The following is a 19,794-nucleotide window of genomic DNA, read 5'->3' on the forward strand; positions in this document are numbered from 1 at the left end:
CTTATTCATTGCTACCCATTCCAAAACTAACTGCAGCTATTTGTTAAGTGTTGCAGTCATTTCAGTCGCTGTAGTAGCTGTTTAGTGTTGAGTCATCCGCATGCGTAGACACACTGGCCTTACTCAAAGCCAGTGGCATGTCGTTAATAAAGATTGAAAAAAGCAAGGGGCCAAAACAGCTACTCTGGGGAATTTCTGCTTCTACCTGGATTATGTTTGAGAGGCTTCCATTAAAGTACAACCTATGTGTTATGTTAGACAAGTAACTCTTTATCCACATTATAGCAGGGGGTGTAAAGCCATAACACATCAGTTTTTTCAGCAGCAGAATATGATCGATAATGTCAAAAGCTGCACTGATGTCTAACAAGACAGCCCCTGCAATCATTTTATCATACATTTCTCTCAGCCAATCATCAGTCATTTGTGTAAGTGCTGTGCTTGTTGAGTGTCCTTCTCTAACAGGCTGATTGGTCAGCTATTTGAGCCAGTAAAGGGGGCTTTACTATTCTTGGGACTTTAACTTCCCTCCAGGCTTGAGGGCACACTTTCTATTAGGCTTAAATTGAAGATGTGGCAATATCATCCGCTATTATCCTCAGTAATTTTCCATCCAGATTGTCAGACCCCAGTGGTTTGTCGTTGTTGATCGACAACAATATTTTTTTCACCTCTTCCACACGGACATTACAGAATTCAAAAGTACAATTCTTGTCTTTCATAATTTGGTCCGATAAGCTTGGATGTGTTGTGCCAGCGTTTGTTGCTTGCATGTCATCCCTAAGTTTGCTAATCTTGCCAATGAAAAAGTAATTCAAGTAGTTGGCAATAGGAGTGTCTTCCGTCTGGCTACTCTACCATAAAGTCCTTCCTTCTGGAAGGTTCTCCCATCTCCACAGAGTAACTCTGGAGCTCTGTCAGAGTGACCATCCGGTTCTTGGGCACCTTCCTGACCAAGGCCCTTCTCCTTTGATTGCTCAGTTTGGCCAGGTGGCCAGCTCTAGGAAGAGTCTTTCTTGGTGGTTCCAAACTTCTTCCACTTAAGACTGATGGAGTTCACTGTGCTCTTGGGACCTTCAATGCTGCAGAAATGTTTTAGTACCCTTCCCCAGATCTGTGCCTCTACACAATCCTGTCTCTGAGCTCTACGGACAATTCCTTCGACCTCATGGCTTGGTTTTTGCTCTGACATGCACTGTCAACTGTGTGACCTTATATAGACAGGTGTGTGCCTTTCCAAATCATGTCCAATCAACAGAATTTTCCACAAGTGGACTCCAATCAAGTTGTAAAAACATGTCAAGGATGATCAATGGAAAAAGGATGCATCTGAGCTCAATTTCGTATCTCATAGCAAAGGGTCTGAATACTTACAGAAATAAGGTATTTCTGTTGTTTTTTTTTATAGAAATTTGCAATCAATTCTAAAAAACAATTTTTTGCTTTGTCATTATGGAGAATTTTGTGTATAGATTAATGGGGGGGGGGGGGGGGGGTGTAATTCCATACATTTTAGAATAAGCCTGTAATTTAACAAAATGTGGGAAAAGGGGAATGGTCTGAATACTTTCCTGATGCACTGTTATTCCACATCTACTGAACTAGAATCACCTCTGTTTGTGATTTTTCTGTGTGTGCGTGTACATGTGTCTCTGTATGGGTGTGTATTTCTGTGTGTGCGTGCTTGTTTCTGTGTTTACATATGTGCGTTTCTGTGTGTCTGTCTGCAGCGGCCAGTGAGAGTGACTACCCGGCGGGTGAGATCGTGCTGGACCCTGGGGAGGGTGGCGGTGAGGAGACAGGCGGGATGGAGGGCATGCTAGCAGGCATCACCCTGGTGGGCTGTGCCACCAACTGCAGCAACTGCTCCTCGCGCACCGACACACCCGTACTGGACCGGGGACAAGGTGAGAACCCCAGAGATTTATCTACAGTGCCTTCAGAAAGTATTCGTACCCCGTGACTTTGTTGTTAGATCCTAATTTCAAAATTGATTAAATATATATTTTTTTCTCACTCATCTACTACACACAATAACCCAAAATGAGAAAATGAAAACATGTTTTTAGAAATGTTAGCAATTTTACAGAAATTTCTCCTTTACATAAGTATTCACACCCCTGGGTCAATACTTGCGAGAAGATCCTTTGGCAGCTATAACAGCTGTGAGTCTTTCTGAGTAAGTCTCTATGAGCTTTCCACATCTGGATTGTGCAACATTTGCCCATTCAAAATTCTTAAAGCTCTGTCAAATTAGTTGTTGATTGTTGCTAGACAACTATTTTCAGGTCTTGCCATAGATTTTCATTAGCATTTAAGTCAAAACTGTAACTCGGCCACTCAGAAACATTCACTGTCTTCTTGGTAAGGAACTCCAGTGTAGATTGTCCTTGTGTTTTAGGTTATTTTCCTGCTGAAAGATTAATTTATCTCCCAGTGTCTGGTGGAAAGCAGACTGAACCAGGATTTCAAGTAGGATTTTGCCTGTGCTTAGCTCCATTCTCTTTCTTTTTAACCTGAAAAACTTCCCAGTCCTTAATTATTACAAGCATATCCATAAAATGATGCAGCCACCACTATGCTTATGGAGAGTGGTATTCAGAATGGGTTGTATTGGATTTGCCCCAAACATGTAACACTTTGTTTTCTGGACAAAAAGTTAATTACATTGCCACATTTTTTGCAGTATTACTTTAGTGCCTTGTTGCAAACAGGATGCAAGTTTTTACATATTTGTATTCTGTACAGCAGGGTTCCCTAACTGGTGGCCCATGGGCTGATTTTGACCCGCGGGTGATTATATTTGGCCCCCCAAGTTTTCTAAGCATTTAATTTTGTATTTTTTTTTGTTGGACGTTAAAACGCCAGCAAATCAGCTCCAAGTGACTTTTTTTTAGCAACAAAACCTGACGCATGTGCATCTTTGGGGCAAAACAGATGGGGTTGGCTTAGATTGTTGATAACATGTAAACTATATTTAGTCTCCAATGTTTATTGAAAACATAAAAACATTTGTAGAATGAGCACTTGTTGTCTCTCAAATACATCGTTACAGTTGTTGGTTAGCTAGTTAGCATTTTTTTGGCCATATAAGCATTGACATAAAATCAGTTAAAACACCTCAAAACAAGACATGGTATCAAGAACAAGATGGAACGAGCCACTTATGATTTCCCACATGGCAGTTTCTTGTCATTCTTGCTAGCAATCTGGCCATCCAGAATCACAACAACACGCTGACTTATGCTCCATGGAAGCGTTCACATTGTTTTCGTGACTTTGTCAAATCAAATCAATCAAATCAGTATATGTGATCGTATACAGTGGCAAGAACAAGTATGTGAACCCTTTGGAAATACCTGGATTTCTGCAAAAATTGGTCATAAAATTGAGTCTGATCTTCATCTAGGTCACAACAATAGACAAACACAGTCTGCTTAAACTAATAACACACAAACAATTATACATTTTCATTTCTTTATTGAAATCACCATGTAAACATTCACAGTGCAGGGTGGGAAAAGTATGTGAACCCTTGGATTCATAACTGGTTGACCCTCCTTTGGCAGCAATAACCTCAACCAAATGTTTTCCGTAGTTGCGGATCAGAGCTGCACAACGGTCAGGAGGAATTTTGGACAAATTCCTCTTTAAAAAACGTTTTCTGTTCAGCAATATTCTAGGGCTGTCTGGTGTGAAACGCTCTCAAGGTCACGCCATAGCATCTCAAATTGGGTTTAGGTCAGGACTCTGACTGGGACACTACAGAAGGTTGATTTTCCATTCTGCTGTTGATTTACTTCTGTGTTTTGGATCGTTGTCCTTTTGCATCACCCAACTTCTGTTGAGCTTCAAATGGTGGACAGAGAGCCTAACATTCTCCTGCAAAATGTTTTGATAAACTTGGGAATTCATTTTTCCGTCGATGATAGCAAGCTGTCCGGGCCCTGAGGTAGCAAATTAGCCCTAAACCATAATGCTCCCTCCACCATACTTTACAGTTGGGATGAGGATTTTATGTCGGTGTGCTGTGCCTTTTTTTCTCTCCACACACAGTGTTGTGTGTTCCTTCCAAACAACTCAACTGTAGTTTCATCTGTCCACAGAATATTTTGCCAGTTGCGCTGTGGAACATCCAGGTGTGCTTTTGCAAACTTCAGACATGCAGCAATGGTTTTTTTGGACAGCAGTGACTTCTTCCATGGTGTCCTCCCATGAACACCATTCTTGTTTAGTGTTTTACGTATTGTAGACTCGTCAACAGAGATGTTAGCATGTTCCAGAGATTTCTGTAAGTCTTTAGCTGACACTCTAGGATTCTTCTTAACCTCATTGAGCATTCTGCGCTGTGCTCTTGCAGTCATTTTTGCAGGACAGCCACTCCTAGGGAGAGTAGCAACAGTGCTGAACTTTCTTCATTTATAGACAACTTGTCTTACTGTGGACTGATGAACATCAAGGCTTTTAGAGATACTTTTGTAACTCTTTCCAGCTTTATGCAAGTCTACAGTTCTTAATCTATCTTCTGAGATATATTTTGTTCAAGGCATGGTTCACATCAGGCAATGCTTCTTGTGAATAGCAAACTCAAATTTTGTCAGTGTTTTTTTTATAGGGCAAGGCACCTCTAACCAACATCTCCAATCTCGTCTCATTGATTGGACTCCAGGTTAGCTGACTCCTGACTCCAATTAGTATTTGGAGATGTCACTAGCCTAGGGGTTCACATGCGTTTTCCATGTTTAAATGATGTATTCAGTATAGACAAGAAAAATACAATAATTTGTGTGTTGTTAGTTGAAGCATGTTATGTTTGTCTATTGTTGTGACTTAGATGAAGAGCAGATGAAATTTGATGACCAATTCATGCAGAAATACAGGTAATTTCAAAAGGTTCACATACTTTTTATTGTCACTGTAAAAATGTAAGCAAGAATCAAATATTATATCTGTTTGTTCTTTTTGCAGTCAATTTGTGGTCTACAAATGATTCATAATTATGTTCTGGCCCCTTGACCATCCACTCAAGAAAAAATCGGCCCGCGGCTAAATCTAGTTGATGATCCCTGCTGTACAGGCTTACATCTTTTTCCTCAATTAGGTTAGTAATTGTGGAGTAACGACAATGTTGTTGATCCATCCTCAGTTTTCTCCTATCATAGCCATTAAACTCTTTAACTGTTTTAAGGTCAACATTGGCTTCATTGTGAAATCCCTGAGCGATTTCCTTCGTCTCCAGCAACTGAGTTAGGAAGAAGTCCTTTGTAGTGACTGGGTGTGTCGTAACTAATAACTTCATCATGCTCAAAGGGATATTCAATGTCTGCTTTTTAAAAATGTTTTATCTACCAATACGTGCCCTTCTTTGCATGGGAAATCCTCCCTGGTCTTTGTGGTTGAATCTGTGTTTGAAATTCAATGCTCACCTGAGGGACCTCACATATTGTAATTATATGTGTGGGGTACAGAGATGAGGTAGTCATTCAAAAATCATGTTAAACTATTATTGCACATAGAGTGAGTCCATGCGACTTATTGTGTGACTTGTTAAGCAAATTGCTTATGAACTTATTTAGGCTTGCCTTAACAAAGGGGTGTGAATACTTTCTGAAGGCATTCGAAGATGACACGAAGTGCTGATATGCCTCTCTCTGTGTCCCTGTCCCCCCCAAAGCCCTGGTAGCTACCCCTCTCATTGGGAAGCTGCACCCAGCCCAGTCAGTATAGTTAATAGGCCTTCACATGTTTTTAAAATTCCGATATGATATCGATAGCAAATAAAATAAATTTCAACTGATATTGATAGGGACTTTTCATATTAGTGCCCATCTCAAGTTAATAGGTATAGTTATAGTAGTATAATATAGTGTATAATGTCTCTCCTTGTGTCCCTGTCGCCTCAGCCCCCATGGCTCCACCACTCAGTGGGAAGCTGCACCTGGCCCAGTCAGCAGAGGAGGCCACAGAGGCTACAGAGGTGGCTGAGCCGGCCGCCAGCGAGACAGACCGCACCTTGGGACCTCCAGGGCCCTTCATGGAGCACGTCTTCACAGACCCCCAGCCTTCGGTGGTTGATGCTGGCAAATACGACCGGTAAGACACACTATTTGACCAGATTTGAATTGCTAGTAGTTGTAAAGAGAGGAAGTATTGCCAGGACATTTTTGAAAAGTCGTCATTGAAACTTTAAATTTTTTTTTACTGAAAGTGTATTTACATACACTTTAGTTTGATTTGTTTTAGTTTTAGTCTAAACATTTCTGCAGAGACAATACTAATAACATGCTACAGTAGTTGGATTTGCCACCGTGTGGACTGTGGTAGTCTATAGTGGACTTCAAGACAACTCTCTGTTTGTGTCCCCTGTCAGGTGTGCAGGTCAGTTAAAAGAGGAGTCTAACTCCCCACCCCAGGAGACGGAGGATGGAAACGACGACCCCAAAGCTTGCACCAGCGTTGTCCCCACCATGTGGCTGGGAGCACAAAATGGCTGGTGGGTAACTAATCACTATATGCCTAGCTAATGGCAGGAATGTATCATAGCGATGTTGTTTTCTGGTTGTTTTCTGGTTTTCTAAAAAGGTGCAAAACATTTCATTGACCATGATGTGACAAAAAATGTCATTCTTTTTTTGCCAACCAGTTTTGCCTGCATATGTCTCCCAATCCATAACCCTAACCCATAAAACCCTATATATGTCTATGTCCTAAATAAGCTTTGCATCCTTTCTTGAGGCTTTACGTCCATTCTGCAGTGGCCAACTGGAAGAAGTGTCTCCACTCCATCAAACTGAAGGATTCTGTGCTCAGTCTAGTGTAAGTCCCCCACTACTGACCACTGTCTGCTTTTAGAATGGCCATTTTTACCAGTCCTTGATTTATGTTGTAGTAAATGGGTGCATGTTGCTTTGTGTAATGTTGGCTTGACTGTTTCTGTTTCAGGCATGTGAAGGGTCGTGTGCTGGTGGCTCTGGCAGACGGGACATTGGCTATCTTCCACAGATCTGACGGTAACGTAAACTTCCCTAACCTACCTAATTATTCTGAGCTCTCACCTATGAGCCTTAACCATTAACTGTCTGTTGTGCTCAAAAATGACATTCCATGAGCAACATTACTTTTTCTAATCATGATTTAAAGCTTTACATAAATTGTGTGCGTGTGTGCGTGCGTGTGTGTCTGGGTCTCTCTTTATCTCCAGATGGGCAGTGGGACCTGTCAAACTACCACCTGATGGACCTGGGTAGACCGCACCACTCTATCCGCTGCATGGCCATGGTCCATGACAAAGTGTGGTGTGGCTACAAGAACAAGATCCATGTCATCCAGCCCAAGAGCATGCAGATAGAGGTTGGTCACAGGAGGGAAGGGACTGTTTGTATACTAGAGGAAGTTGCAAAGTAACCTTTTCTCAGACCTGGAGACTCACGTTAGCTCCCAGACATAATGTCAAGACATTAGCTCAGTGGACTAGCAGTCTTGAGTCTATCCCCAGTTATGTCGATTGATTGAGATGGGTTGGGGAGAGGTCATGTAATGTCGCTTCACATTGATTTACTTTAATTTATTTCAGAATATTATCAATCAACCAATCCTCCCTTTTCCACCCTTCACCCCCACCTACCCCCTCTCCCACATCAGAAGTCCTTTGACGCCCACCCTCGCAGGGAGAGCCAGGTGAGGCAGCTGGCGTGGATCGGGGATGGGGTGTGGGTGTCAATCCGTCTGGACTCCACGCTGCGTCTCTACCACGCCCTCACACACCAGCACCTACAGGATGTCGACATCGAACCATACGTCAGCAAGATGCTGGGTAGGAAAAAGTGGAGTCTATTTCCATTTAAATTCAGTCAATTTAGAAATTAAACATTCTTAGCGTTATCCTCGAAGAGAAAGATGTGGAAATGGAATTGCAGTTTACTTCCTGAATTGACTGAATTGAAATGGAATTGACCCCAACCATGCTATCCAGCTCTGGCTAGGCTGGTTGTCCAAGATCTGTTTGTGTTGTATAGACAATTTGTATGTTTCTTGTCATATCAAGACCATGACTGTAGGAGTTGGCAAGACAGATCTGGGGACCAGCAAGCTAAGCTTTGGCCGACTCATTGATAGGACCATATTATTTGACTCCACTTTAGTCTATTGAGATGCATCCAATGTATGGATTAACCTGTGTTCTCTCTCTCTCTCTTCTCTCTCGCTCTGATTGACAGGTACTGGCAAGCTGGGCTTCTCCTTTGTGCGAATAACAGCCCTTCTTATTGGTGGAAACCGCCTGTGGGTGGGGACTGGGAATGGTGTGGTCATCTCCATACCACTGACAGAGAGTGAGTTTGAGTGGCGCGCACACGCGCTTTAACCCTACCTCTTTGATTTCACTATTCTGTGCTTCTGTCTTTTACTTTCCCTATCTATACTGAACAAAAATATTTCGCAACATGCAACAATTTCAATGTTTTTACTGGGTTACAGTTCAAATTAGGAAATCAGTCAATTTAAATAAATTCATTAGGCCCTAATCTATGGATTTCACATGACTGGTAATACAGATATGCATCTGTTGGTCACAGATACCTTAAAAAATAAGTTGGGGCTGTGGGTCAGAAAAACAGTCAGTATCTGGTGTGACCAACATTTGCCTCATGCAGCGCGACACATCTCCTTCTCATAGAGTTGATCAGGCTGTTGATTGTGGCATGCCAATACCACACTCCCTCAAAACTTGTGACATCTGTGGCATTATGTTCTGTGACAAAACTGCTCATTTTAGAGCAGGCTTTTATTGTCCCTAGCACAAGATGCACCTGTGTAATGATCATGCTGTTTAATTAGTTTCTTGATATGACACACCTGTCAGGTGGATGGATTATCTTGGCAAAGGAGAAATGTTCACTAACAGGGATATAAACACATTTGTGCACAAAATTTGAGAGAAATAAACTTTTTGTGCATATGGACATTTCTGGGATCTTTTTTTCAGCTCATGAAACATGGGACCAACACTTTACATGTTGCGTTTATATTTTTCTTCAGTGTATATCAGTCTATTTTTCTGTCTTCTCTTATTCCTTAATGGTTTCTCTTTGTTTTTTCTCTTTCTCTCTTGCTGTCTCTCTATTTTATGGCTGGTATCCCTGTACTTGTCCTCCCTGTCCTGATATCACTCTTGTCCACTCTCTCCTCTCCTCCCTCCCTCTCTCATCACTCTCTCCACTCCTCCTTCTCCTCTCCTCCCTCCTTCCCTTCCTTAGCGGTAGTCCTTCATCGGGGACAGCTCCTAGGTCTGAGGGGTAAGTTAGGACTCCCTCTGTCCCACAGGGATGATGTCACATACCGCTCTCTGCCTGTCTTACCTCCATCTCCCCTTTATCGGTCTCCAACATAGGCCTGGTTCAGTTTCAGTCCTAAGCACCCTTATTACCCTAATGTTCACATATCTGATAGACTGGATAGGTGTGAGCAATATAGTGATTGGACCGGAGTAAGTTACAGTATATAGCACTTGTGGAGATCTGAGAGGATTAGATAGCCCACCAACAGGATAAGCAACAGGACAAGTTCATAAAGGTCCCTGAGACCTATCCAGTCATTTCAGATGTGTCAACCACAAAGGGGACGAGGGGCTAGGGATCGAAATGGAACAGAGACAGAAACAGTGGTCCGGTGGTCTGGATCTGATTCAGGGAAATCACTTTTGTTCATGTGTAACTCTGCATGCTATCTTCAGGTGTTGTAAAGTACTGTATATAATCCATTGGCACACATATATGTAGAGTATGGTGTTAATGTATGTACTGTATATGTATTAGAGGTCGACCGATTAATCGGAATGGCGGATTAATTATGGCCGATTTCAAGTTTTCATAACAATCGGAAATCTGTATTTTTGGACAACAATTTGGCCAATTATTTATTTATTATTATTTTTTTTTACACCTTTATATATCCTTTATTTAACTAGGCAAGTCAGTTAAGAACACAATCATATTTTTAATGACGGCCTAGGAACGGTGGGTTGACTGCCTTGTTCAGGGGCAGAATAACAGATTTTTACCTTGTCAGCTCGGGTATTCAATCTTGCAACATTACAGTTAACTAGTCCAACGCTCTAACCACCTGATTACATTGCACTCCACAAGGAGACTGCCTGTTACGCGAATGCAGTAAGAAGCCAAGGTAAGTTGCTAGCTAGCATTAAACTTATCTTATAAAAATCAATCAATCCTAATCACTAGTTAACTGCACATGGTTGATGATATTACTAGTTTATCTAACGTGTCCTGCGTTGCATATAATCGATGCGGTGCGTATTTGCAGATGAAAGCAGGTTCACACTGAGCACATGTGACAGACGTGACAGAGTCTGGAGATGCCGTGGAGAACGTTCTGCTGCCTGCAACATCCTCCAGCATGACCGGTTTGGCGGTGGGTCAGTCATAGTGTGGTGTGGCATTTCTTTGGGGGGCTGCACAGCCCTCCATGTGATCGCCAGAGGTAGCCTGACCGCCATTAGGTACCGAGATGAGATCCTCAGACCCCTTGTGAGACCATATGCTGGTGCGGTTGGCCCTGGGTTCCTCCTAATGCAAGACAATGCTAGACCTCATGTGGCTGTAGTGTATCAGCAGTTCCCGCAAGAGGAAGGCATTGATGCTATGGCCTGGCCGGCCCGTTCCCCAGACCTGAATCCAATTGAGCACATCTGGGACATCATGTCTCGCTCCATCCACCAACGCCACGAGTTGGCGGATACTTTAGTCCAGGTCTGGGAGGAGATCCCTCAGGAGACCATCCGCCACCTCATCAGGAGGATGCCCAGGCGTTGTAGGGAGGTCATACAGGCACGTGGAGGCCACACATACTACTGAGCCTCATTTTGACTTGTTTTAAGGACATTACATCAAAGTTGGATCAGCCTGTAGTGTGGTTTTCCACTTTAATTTTGAGTGTGACTCCAAATCCAGACCTCCATGGGTTGATAAATTTGATTTCCATTGATAATTTTTGTGTGATTTTGTTGTCAGCACATTCAACTATGTAAAGAAAAAAGTATTTAATAAGAATATTTATTTTCATTCAGATCTAGGATGTGTTATTTTAGTGTTCCCTTTATTTTTTTGTGCAGTGTATATATTTTTAAACCTGAATATTTAGTTAATATTGCCTGCTAACCTGGCTCGTTGCGAACTCTGTGAAGACTATTTCTTCCTAATAACAGCCAACATCGCCAAACAGGGGATGATTTAACAAAAGCTCCTTTGCAAAAAAAGCACAATCGTTGCACGACTGTACATAACCATAAATATCAATGCCTTTCTTAAAATCAATACTCAGAAGTATATATTTTTAAGCCTGCATATTTTGCTAAAAAAAATCCAGGTTAGCAGGCAATATTAACCAGGTGGAATTGTGTCACTTGCGTTCATTGCACGCAGAGTTAGTGTATATGCAACAGTTTGGGTCGCCTAATTTGCCAGATTTTTACGTAATTATGACAAAACATTGAAGGTTGTGCAATGTAACAGGAATATTTAGACTTATGGATGCCACCCGTTAGATAAAATACGGAACTTTTCTTGTTTTCGAGATGATAGTTTCCGGATTCAACCATATTAATGACCTAAGGCTCGCATTTCTGTGTGTTGTTATTATGTTATAATTAAGTCTATGATTTCATAGAGAAGTCTGACTGAGCGATGGTAGGCACCAGCAGGCTCGTAAGCATTCATTCAAACAGCACTGTTGTGTGTTTTGCCAGCAGCTCGTCGCTGTGCTAAAGCATTGAGCTGTTTATGACTTCAAGCCTATCAACTTCCGAGATTAGGCTGGTGTAACTGATGTGAAATAGCGAGCTAGTTAGCGGAGTGCGCACTAATAGGGTTTCAAACGTCACTCGCTCTGAGACTTGGAGTGGTTGTTCCCCTTGCTCTGCAAGGGCCGCAGCTTTTGTGGAGCGATGGGTAACGCTGCTTCGAGGGTGACTATTGACGATGCGTTCCTGGTTCGAGCCCAGGTAGGGGTGAGGAGAGGGACGAAAGCTATACTGTTACACTGGCAATACTAAATTACCTATAAGAACATCCAATAGTCAAAGGTATATGAAATACAAATCTTATAGAGAGAAATTGTCCTATAATTCCTATAATAACTACAACCTAAAACTTCTTACCTGGGAATATGGAAGACTCATGTTAAAAGGAACCACCAGCTTCCATATGTTCTGAGCAAGGAACTTACACCATAGTACCCTCCAAACTCGTCATCAAGCTCAAGACCCTGGGTCTCGACCCCGCCCTGTGCAACTGGGTACTGGACTTCCTGACGGGCCGCCCCCAGGTGGTGAGGGTAGGTAACAACATCTCCACCCCGCTGATCCTCAACACTGGGGCCCCACAAGGGTGTGTTCTCAGCCCTCTCCTGTACTCCCTGTTCACCCACGACTGCGTGGCCACGCACGCCTCCAACTCAATCATCAAGTTTGCGGATGACACTACAGTGGTAGGCTTGATTACCAACAACGACGAGACGGCCTACAGGGAGGAGGTGAGGGCCCTCGGAGTGTGGTGTCAGGAAAATAACCTCACACTCAACGTCAACAAAACTAAGGAGATGATTGTGGACTTCAGGAAACAGCAGAGGGAACACCCCCCTATACACATCGATGGGACAGTAGTGGAGAGGGTAGTAAGTTTTAAGTTCCTCGACGTACACATCACAGACAAACTGAATTGGTCCACCCACACAGACAGCATCGTGAAGAAGGCACAGCAGCGCCTCTTCAACCTCAGGAGGCTGAAGAAATTTGGCTTGTCACCAAAAGCACCCACAAACTTCTACAGATGCACAATCGAGAGCATCATGTCGGGCTGTATCACCGCCTGGTACGGCAACTGCTCCGCCCACAACCGTAAGGCTCTCCAGAGGGTAGTGAGGTCTGCACAACGCATCACCGGGGGCAAACTACCTGCCCTCCAGGACACCTACACCACCCGATGTCACAGGAAGGCCATAAAGATCATCAAGGACAACAACCACCCGAGCCACTGCCTGTTCACCCCGCTATCATCCAGAAGGCGAGGTCAGTACAGGTGCATCAAAGCTGGGACCGAGAGACTGAAAAACAGCTTCTATCTCAAGGCCATCAGACTGTTAAACAGCCACCACTAACATTGAGTGGCTGCTGCCAACACACTGACTCAACTCCAGCCACTTTAATAATGGGAATTGATGGTAATTGATGTAAAATATATCACTAGCCACTTTAAACAATGCTACTTAATATAATGTTTACATACCCTACATTATTCATCTCATATGTATACGTATATACTGTACTCTGTCATCTACTGCATCTTTATGTAATACATGTATAACTAGCCACTATAAACTATGCCACTTTGTTTACATACCCTACATTACTCATCTCATATGTATATACTGTACTCGATACCATCTACTGCATCTTGCCTATGCCGCTCTGTACCATCACTCATTCATATATCTTTATGTTTTTATTCTTTATCCCTTTACACTTGTGTGTATAAGGTAGTAGTTTTGGAATTGTTAGTTAGATTACTCGTTGGTTATTACTGCATTGTCGGAACTAGAAGCACAAGCATTTCGCTACACTCGCATTAACATCTGCTAACCATGTGTATGTGACAAATAAATGTGATTTGATTTGAACTTAAACGTTAGCTTTTTTTACATGGCACATATTGCACTTTTACTTTCTTCTCCAACACTTTGTTTTTGCATTATTTAAACCAAATTTTACATGTTTCATTTTATTTTAGGCAAAAAAATGTTTATTTATGTGTTATACTAAGTTAAAATAAGTGTTCATTCGGTATTGTTGTAATTGTCAATATTACAATTTTTTTTTTTTAATTGGCCGATTAATCAGTATCGGCTCTTTTTTGGTCCTCCAATAATCGGTATCAGTATCGGCGTTGAAAAATCATAATCAGTCGACCTCTAATATGTATGAGTCATATCTGTATGCTATTGTTGTGATGAATATTGATCATTTCAGTGACGTAGTCAATATATTAGGTATGGGGTTTTGGGGATGCCTTGTCTCTTCATTATTGCATGTTGATGGCATGTTTTAGTATTGCTCCTATTTCAGTATTCAGATTTATTTATTTTTTCACCATCTGCAAATTCATAAGTGAATGACCACAGGCTTATTCAATGGATTGCCACGTACAGAGAATTGCAGGTAGAAATGTTATGTATAGAGCCACAGTTTCCTATTCTGCATGACTGAGAGGGATGTCTGTTCTATTTTGCACATATCTATTTTAAATGCTCTGTAATGATGTAGCCTGCCCAATTGATGAGTCTTATTAGCAAGCCTGCTCTGTGTGTACTATTGTGATTGGATGGTCTCATGCATCAATGTCCTTGTCCTATACGCTGGTCTGTCAGATGTCAGCTCTTCTGATTGGCTATTGACTCCACTCCCATCCCGATAGCCAATAAGGTGTCTCCAACATCGTCCGGCGGCGTGGCCGGGGGTGTGATTCATGTGTATGCGGACGACAACCCAGAGAAAAGCAGCGGCAGCTTCATTCCATACTGCTCCATGGCCCAGGCTCAGCTCTGTTTCCATGGACACCGAGATGCCGTCAAGTTCTTTGTCTCTGTTCCAGGTCAGTTAGTAATCATAATTTGATTTGATAAAGTTAATTATCCCCTTAAATGCATTAAATCAAATGTGGAGTTCTTGACTAACTAAAAAAGTATTATACCTACTGTCAATACTCTGTGAGGATGGACCAGATTGTCAACTGGGCACTAAAATGCAAAAGTGGTTCACAGTGTTTAATTTGTGGGTATCTATTGGTAAGGTTATTTAGTACTATGTGACAACAGCTGTAGAAAGGGCATTATAAATACAATTGATTGACTGATCTGTTTCTCGTTGCCTGTTTAACAAATATATATATACAGTACCAGTCAAAAGTTTGGATACACCTACACATTCAAGGGTTTTTCTTTATTTATTACTATTTTCTACATTGTAGAATAACAGTGAAGACAGCAAAACTATGAAATAACACATATGGATTAATGTAGTAACCAAAAAAGTGTAAGAGGAATGCTTTTCCAACAGTCTTGAAAGAGTTCCCACATATGTTGAGCAATTGTTGGCTGCTTTTCCTTCACTCTGCGGTCCAACTCATCCCAAACCATCTCAATTGGTTTGAGGTAGAGGGATTGTGGAGGCCAGGTCATCTGATGCATCACTCCATCACTCTCCTTGGTCAAATAGCCCTTACACAGCCTGGAGGTGTGTTTTGGGTCATTTTCCTGTTGAAAAACAAATGATAGTTCCACTAAGCGCAAACCAGATGGGATGGCGTATCGCTGCAGAATGCTGTGGTAGCCATGCTGGTTAAATGTGCCTTGAATTCTAAATAAATCACTGACAGTGTCACCAGCAAAATGGGAACCACACATGCGGAGATCATCCGTTCATCTACTTTGCGTCTCAGAAAGACACGGCGGTTGGAACCAAAAATATAAAATGTGGACTCATCAAACCAAAGGACAGATTTCCATCAATCTAATATCCATTGCTCGTGTTTCTTGGCCCAAGCAAGTCTCTTATTCTTATTGGTGTCCTTTAGTAGTGGTTTCTTCGACCATGAAAATTCATATTTGTGTCGTTCTCAAAACTTTTGGCCACAACAGTGTGTGTGTGTGTGTGTGTATGTATGTATGTATGTATGTATATATATATAGTTTTGAGAACGACACAAATATGAATTTTCACCAAGTCTGCTGCCTCAGTTTGTATGATGGTAATTTGCATATAATCCAGAATGTTATGAAGAGTGATCAGATGAATTGCAATTAATTGCAAATTCCCTCTTTACCATGCAAATGAATTGAATCCCCAAAAAACACTTCCACTGCATTTCAGCCCTGCCACAAAAGGACCAGCTGACATTATGTCAGTGATTCTCTTGTTAACACAGGTGTGTGTGTTGACGAGGACAAGGCTGGAGATCACTCTGTCATGCTGATTGAGTTTGAACAACAGACTGGAGGTTTCAAAAGGAGGGTGCTTGGAATCATTGTTTTTCCTGATCATGATTACCTGCAAGGAAACACGTGCCACCATCATTGCTTTGCACAAAAAAGGCTTCACAGGCAAGGATATTGCTGCCAGTAAGATTGCATCTAAATCAACCATTTATCGGATCATCAAGAACTTCAAGGAGCGCGGTTCAAATGTTGTGAAGAAGGCTTCAGGGCGCCCAAGAAAGTCCAGCAAGCTCCAGGACCATCTCCTAAAGTTGATTCAGCTGCGGGATCGGGATATATATATATATAATATTACATTTTTCTGTTTTTCTGTCAGGCAACGTGTTGGCCACCCTAAATGGTAGTGTGCTGGACAGCCCGTCAGAGGGTCAAGGGTCCTCGGCACAGCCGGAGGCTGAGGCTCAGAGCATACAGAACGTTCTGGTGCTGAGTGGAGGGGAGGGCTACATCGACTTCCGCATCGGTGAGGAAAATCACACACTCACTCATGCATGCACACACACACTGCCATACACCCAAGTTCATGTGGTGCTCTTTTCAATTCCTAATCGAATTGGTCTCCAGATTCTTAACCCTTCTGCTCTAGTTGTGCACTTGTTCATTTCACTTTATGGATTTAAAATACCAATCCAATGCTTTTATATGTGTGGATGTGCAGAAACACTTCAGTACAAAGGTGACAGACCCGGTGCCTGTCTGTTCATGCTGACTGGCTCTCTCACTTCATCTGTGTGTCAGGTGATGGCGAGGACGACGAGACAGAGGAAGGGGAAGTGCCGGGGGGCGCCCCGCAGATGAAGCCTGCTGTGTGCAAAGCCGAGCGGAGCCATATCATCGTATGGCAGGTGTCCTACATCCCCGTGTGACACTCCCACCCTCAAGGGTTACCTTGCATCCCCCTGTCCCCCCTTCTTGCGCCCAGATTATCACCCCCTTCCCCCATCCTAAAACTAACCCACTCTACCCACCCCTCCCTGCCCCTGTATCTACCCCTGGTCATGATGTAACTATCCCTAGGCTTGGGAATGACCCCTCAGCCCCTGTATGTACTATTAAACCCATTTGAACTATTGATATCCCCCCAAAAACCTTGTAACTACCTATTGCCTTGTAAGTATCACTCCCCCAGTCCAGTAACTTTCCAAATAGCTTGACTATGACTACCCCCTTCCCCTCCCTCGCCCTGTTTTTTTGCAGCTTCTACCAATGTAATTATTTCCCCCCACCATGAGCCTTGTAAATTACCCCTGCCTCCTAACTACCTCCGCTACCCTGTCTCTACTCCCTAAAGCCTGGAGTGTGTCTTAAATGGCACCCTAGTCCATATATGGTGCATTACTTTTGATCAGGGCCCATATGGTGCTGGACAAAACTAATGCACTATATAGGGAATAGGGTGCCGTTTCAGACATACCTGTATTTATTTCCCCTGGAAGGACATCTGTATCTCTCCTGTATTGACCTTTGACTTGTAATGGCCTGCATCTGCCCCCAAGCTACTCCCTGATCCCTACAATCACCCCTAACTCCTCCCTTTCTCGCTTTGCCCACCTCTTACCAACATCACAAGTACAGGAACATTAAAGACTACTGCGTAATATAACGCCTCTCCAGGAATTACCCAAGATTTGCAGCAACAGCCAACCAGTAATCCAAAAACTATTTATGGTATGACTTACTAAAACCCCCCACCTCCAATCAGCTTTCAGCTCACTGAACCACGATTGAAACAGAGACAGCTGATTGGTCAAGAGGGATTCAGGGACAGGCAGCTATTGGTCGGAGTGAGTGACACAGTCACTAGCCACTCATTGCTGAGTTGAATGTAGAGAGAGAGAGACTGACAGTTGATTGGTTGGTTCAGGGTGATTTTACCTCAGCCAGCTGTTAGAAGGTGAGGAGACGTTGAATGTACGTGGAAAAAACAAGATCAGTCTTGAATGCATTGGCCTGTAAATACAGTGAAGTTTGATCAGGAGGTGTGCAGACTCAGGATGGCACCCTACGCCCTCCCTTTATAATGCACTATTATTGACTAGAGCCCTATGGTTCTTTGTCAAAAGTAGTGTACTATATAGGGAATAGGGTGCCATTTGGGATACAGATGTAGTAAAATTCATGGGGGATGACTGATCCAGAAAAACAGGTGTAGTGGAGTAAAGAGAAACTCTTGATTTGGCATCAGAGGATGAACAGGGATTGTAATTGTTCCACATTAGAAGCAAGTTTCCAGACAGCCATATGGACATAGATTGTCTGTGTTTGAGCGCATCAAATATGTGATGCATTGTGGGTAAGTTGGGACTGACTGATTGATCTACAAATAATAATGAGTATTTATTTATGATGCAAGGTGATTTGTAGATCAGTCAGTCGGCTGCACTGTCGATCAAACCCAAACTCTACTGTAGAGAAAATGGACAGATAAAGAGTCTCAGTTCTATTTCGGCCTTTGTAAAAACCTAAATCCTCTCAGGTCTGTGAACACCAAATGGGTAAGGGCGTAGGGAAAAGTAACCGAGGCCGAAATGTAACTGTGCCAAATAGTGGAAGGAGAGCGAGAGAGCCAGGCATATCCTCGAGCTGTGAGCTGATTGGTTCATAACTGATTCACCAACCACCCACTGCTCTAATTCGCTGTTCCCAGACTGACAGTTGGACAGTGAGGTTTGTGCTTGGTCGCCTGTTTTGAGTGACAGCTGTCATTGAGGATTATGTAACTCTCCAGACATGCCCAAGGCCCCTCCCCCTCTTGTTCAGTATGTAACTCATATCTCTTTATCTGTGTGGATTAATTATTAAACCTAGTGTGCGCTGAAAACCAGAGGCCATGTTGTCTGTCGTTCTCTTCTCTGTTGGTTGACTTATTTTCAGTGTTTTTATTTATTTATTTATTTACTCACTTTTTTACTTTTTGAATTAGGACCAGGATTCAATCTGATTTCAAGGCCAACCTATGCCGCATTTAAAGGTAATTTCCGATTGGCGTTTGCCGTGAATCCGGTCTCCGCAAACATTACCTTTAAAAGATGCATAGCCGACAAAACATGATCGGATTAAGGACTCGATTTAATCTGTATCACAGATGGTGTGATTGAAATTTAAAGGTAATTTCCGATTGAGCCAACATACAGTATGCAGCGTTTACTGTGAATGCAATCTCCACTAATGCGGGAACATTGCCTTTAAATTTCAATCATGCTGTAGTGCGGAACTTCCACGATACGGATTGAATTGAAGGTATATAAAGAATGTATGAAATGGCATCCTGTAAGACCAAACCCACTTTAAGTAACAAGGACAGTGGTTCAGATCCGGAAGAGTCAGCTCAATTCGATTTGGATCATACCCTGTCAACTTTAGGTACTATAGACGTTCATGTTGCACAGCGGACATTACGTTACATTTTTATATTAAAGGTGCATTGAGTACAGTACAAAGTATATCACACATACAACCACCCTTAATGCCTATGATATACCTGTAACAATAAAGGAATGAAATTCATTGAGAAAAAATAAAATAAATGCAAATTCATCCAAATTTATTTGAAGCTATACAGTTGGCTGTCCAACCACATTCAGTGTTTACAAACTCCAGCGCCTTCCTTCTTCACTGTTGGTTCTCCTTGGAAGTTGAAGAGTGTTTTTGGATTATGATGAGGTAAGAAAGCAGTACACAGCTTCATGCATTTTAAGACATATTCTTCAAAAACCAAGAGCTGTTATGTTA

At 42.4% G+C, this 19,794-nt stretch overlaps 1 protein-coding gene across 18 annotated transcripts in view; it reads left to right on the plus strand.

Annotated features, from left to right (window-relative positions):
* The window catches only part of LOC110521924 (C-Jun-amino-terminal kinase-interacting protein 3), a 78,427-nt gene extending 59,541 nt beyond the window's left edge, over window positions 1-18,886 (plus strand). For 13 of the 18 annotated variants that reach the window (XM_036968836.2, XM_036968840.2, XM_090232207.1 and 10 more), the window contains 12 exons: window positions 1,731-1,907; window positions 5,904-6,093; window positions 6,371-6,493; window positions 6,736-6,816; window positions 6,943-7,010; window positions 7,202-7,350; window positions 7,642-7,813; window positions 8,217-8,330; window positions 9,255-9,293; window positions 14,484-14,660; window positions 16,379-16,525; window positions 16,801-18,886. In XM_036968836.2, the coding sequence (XP_036824731.1) occupies window positions 1,731-1,907; window positions 5,904-6,093; window positions 6,371-6,493; window positions 6,736-6,816; window positions 6,943-7,010; window positions 7,202-7,350; window positions 7,642-7,813; window positions 8,217-8,330; window positions 9,255-9,293; window positions 14,484-14,660; window positions 16,379-16,525; window positions 16,801-16,928 (1,565 nt within the window). In that variant the 3' untranslated portion in view covers window positions 16,929-18,886. Of the gene's footprint in view, window positions 1-1,730; window positions 5,102-5,903; window positions 6,094-6,370; window positions 6,494-6,735; window positions 6,817-6,942; window positions 7,011-7,201; window positions 7,351-7,641; window positions 7,814-8,216; window positions 8,331-9,254; window positions 9,294-14,483; window positions 14,661-16,378; window positions 16,526-16,800 lie in introns of those variants that run through there. The other 5 variants (XM_090232213.1, XM_090232214.1, XM_036968841.2 and 2 more) reach the window with 2 other exon arrangements.
* Window positions 18,887-19,794: the final 908 nt, after the last annotated feature.

Source organism: Oncorhynchus mykiss, chromosome 4 (assembly GCF_057628025.1).
Source record: "Oncorhynchus mykiss isolate SJ-2025 chromosome 4, ASM5762802v1, whole genome shotgun sequence".
In the NCBI taxonomy this organism is placed as follows: Eukaryota; Metazoa; Chordata; class Actinopteri; order Salmoniformes; family Salmonidae; genus Oncorhynchus; species Oncorhynchus mykiss.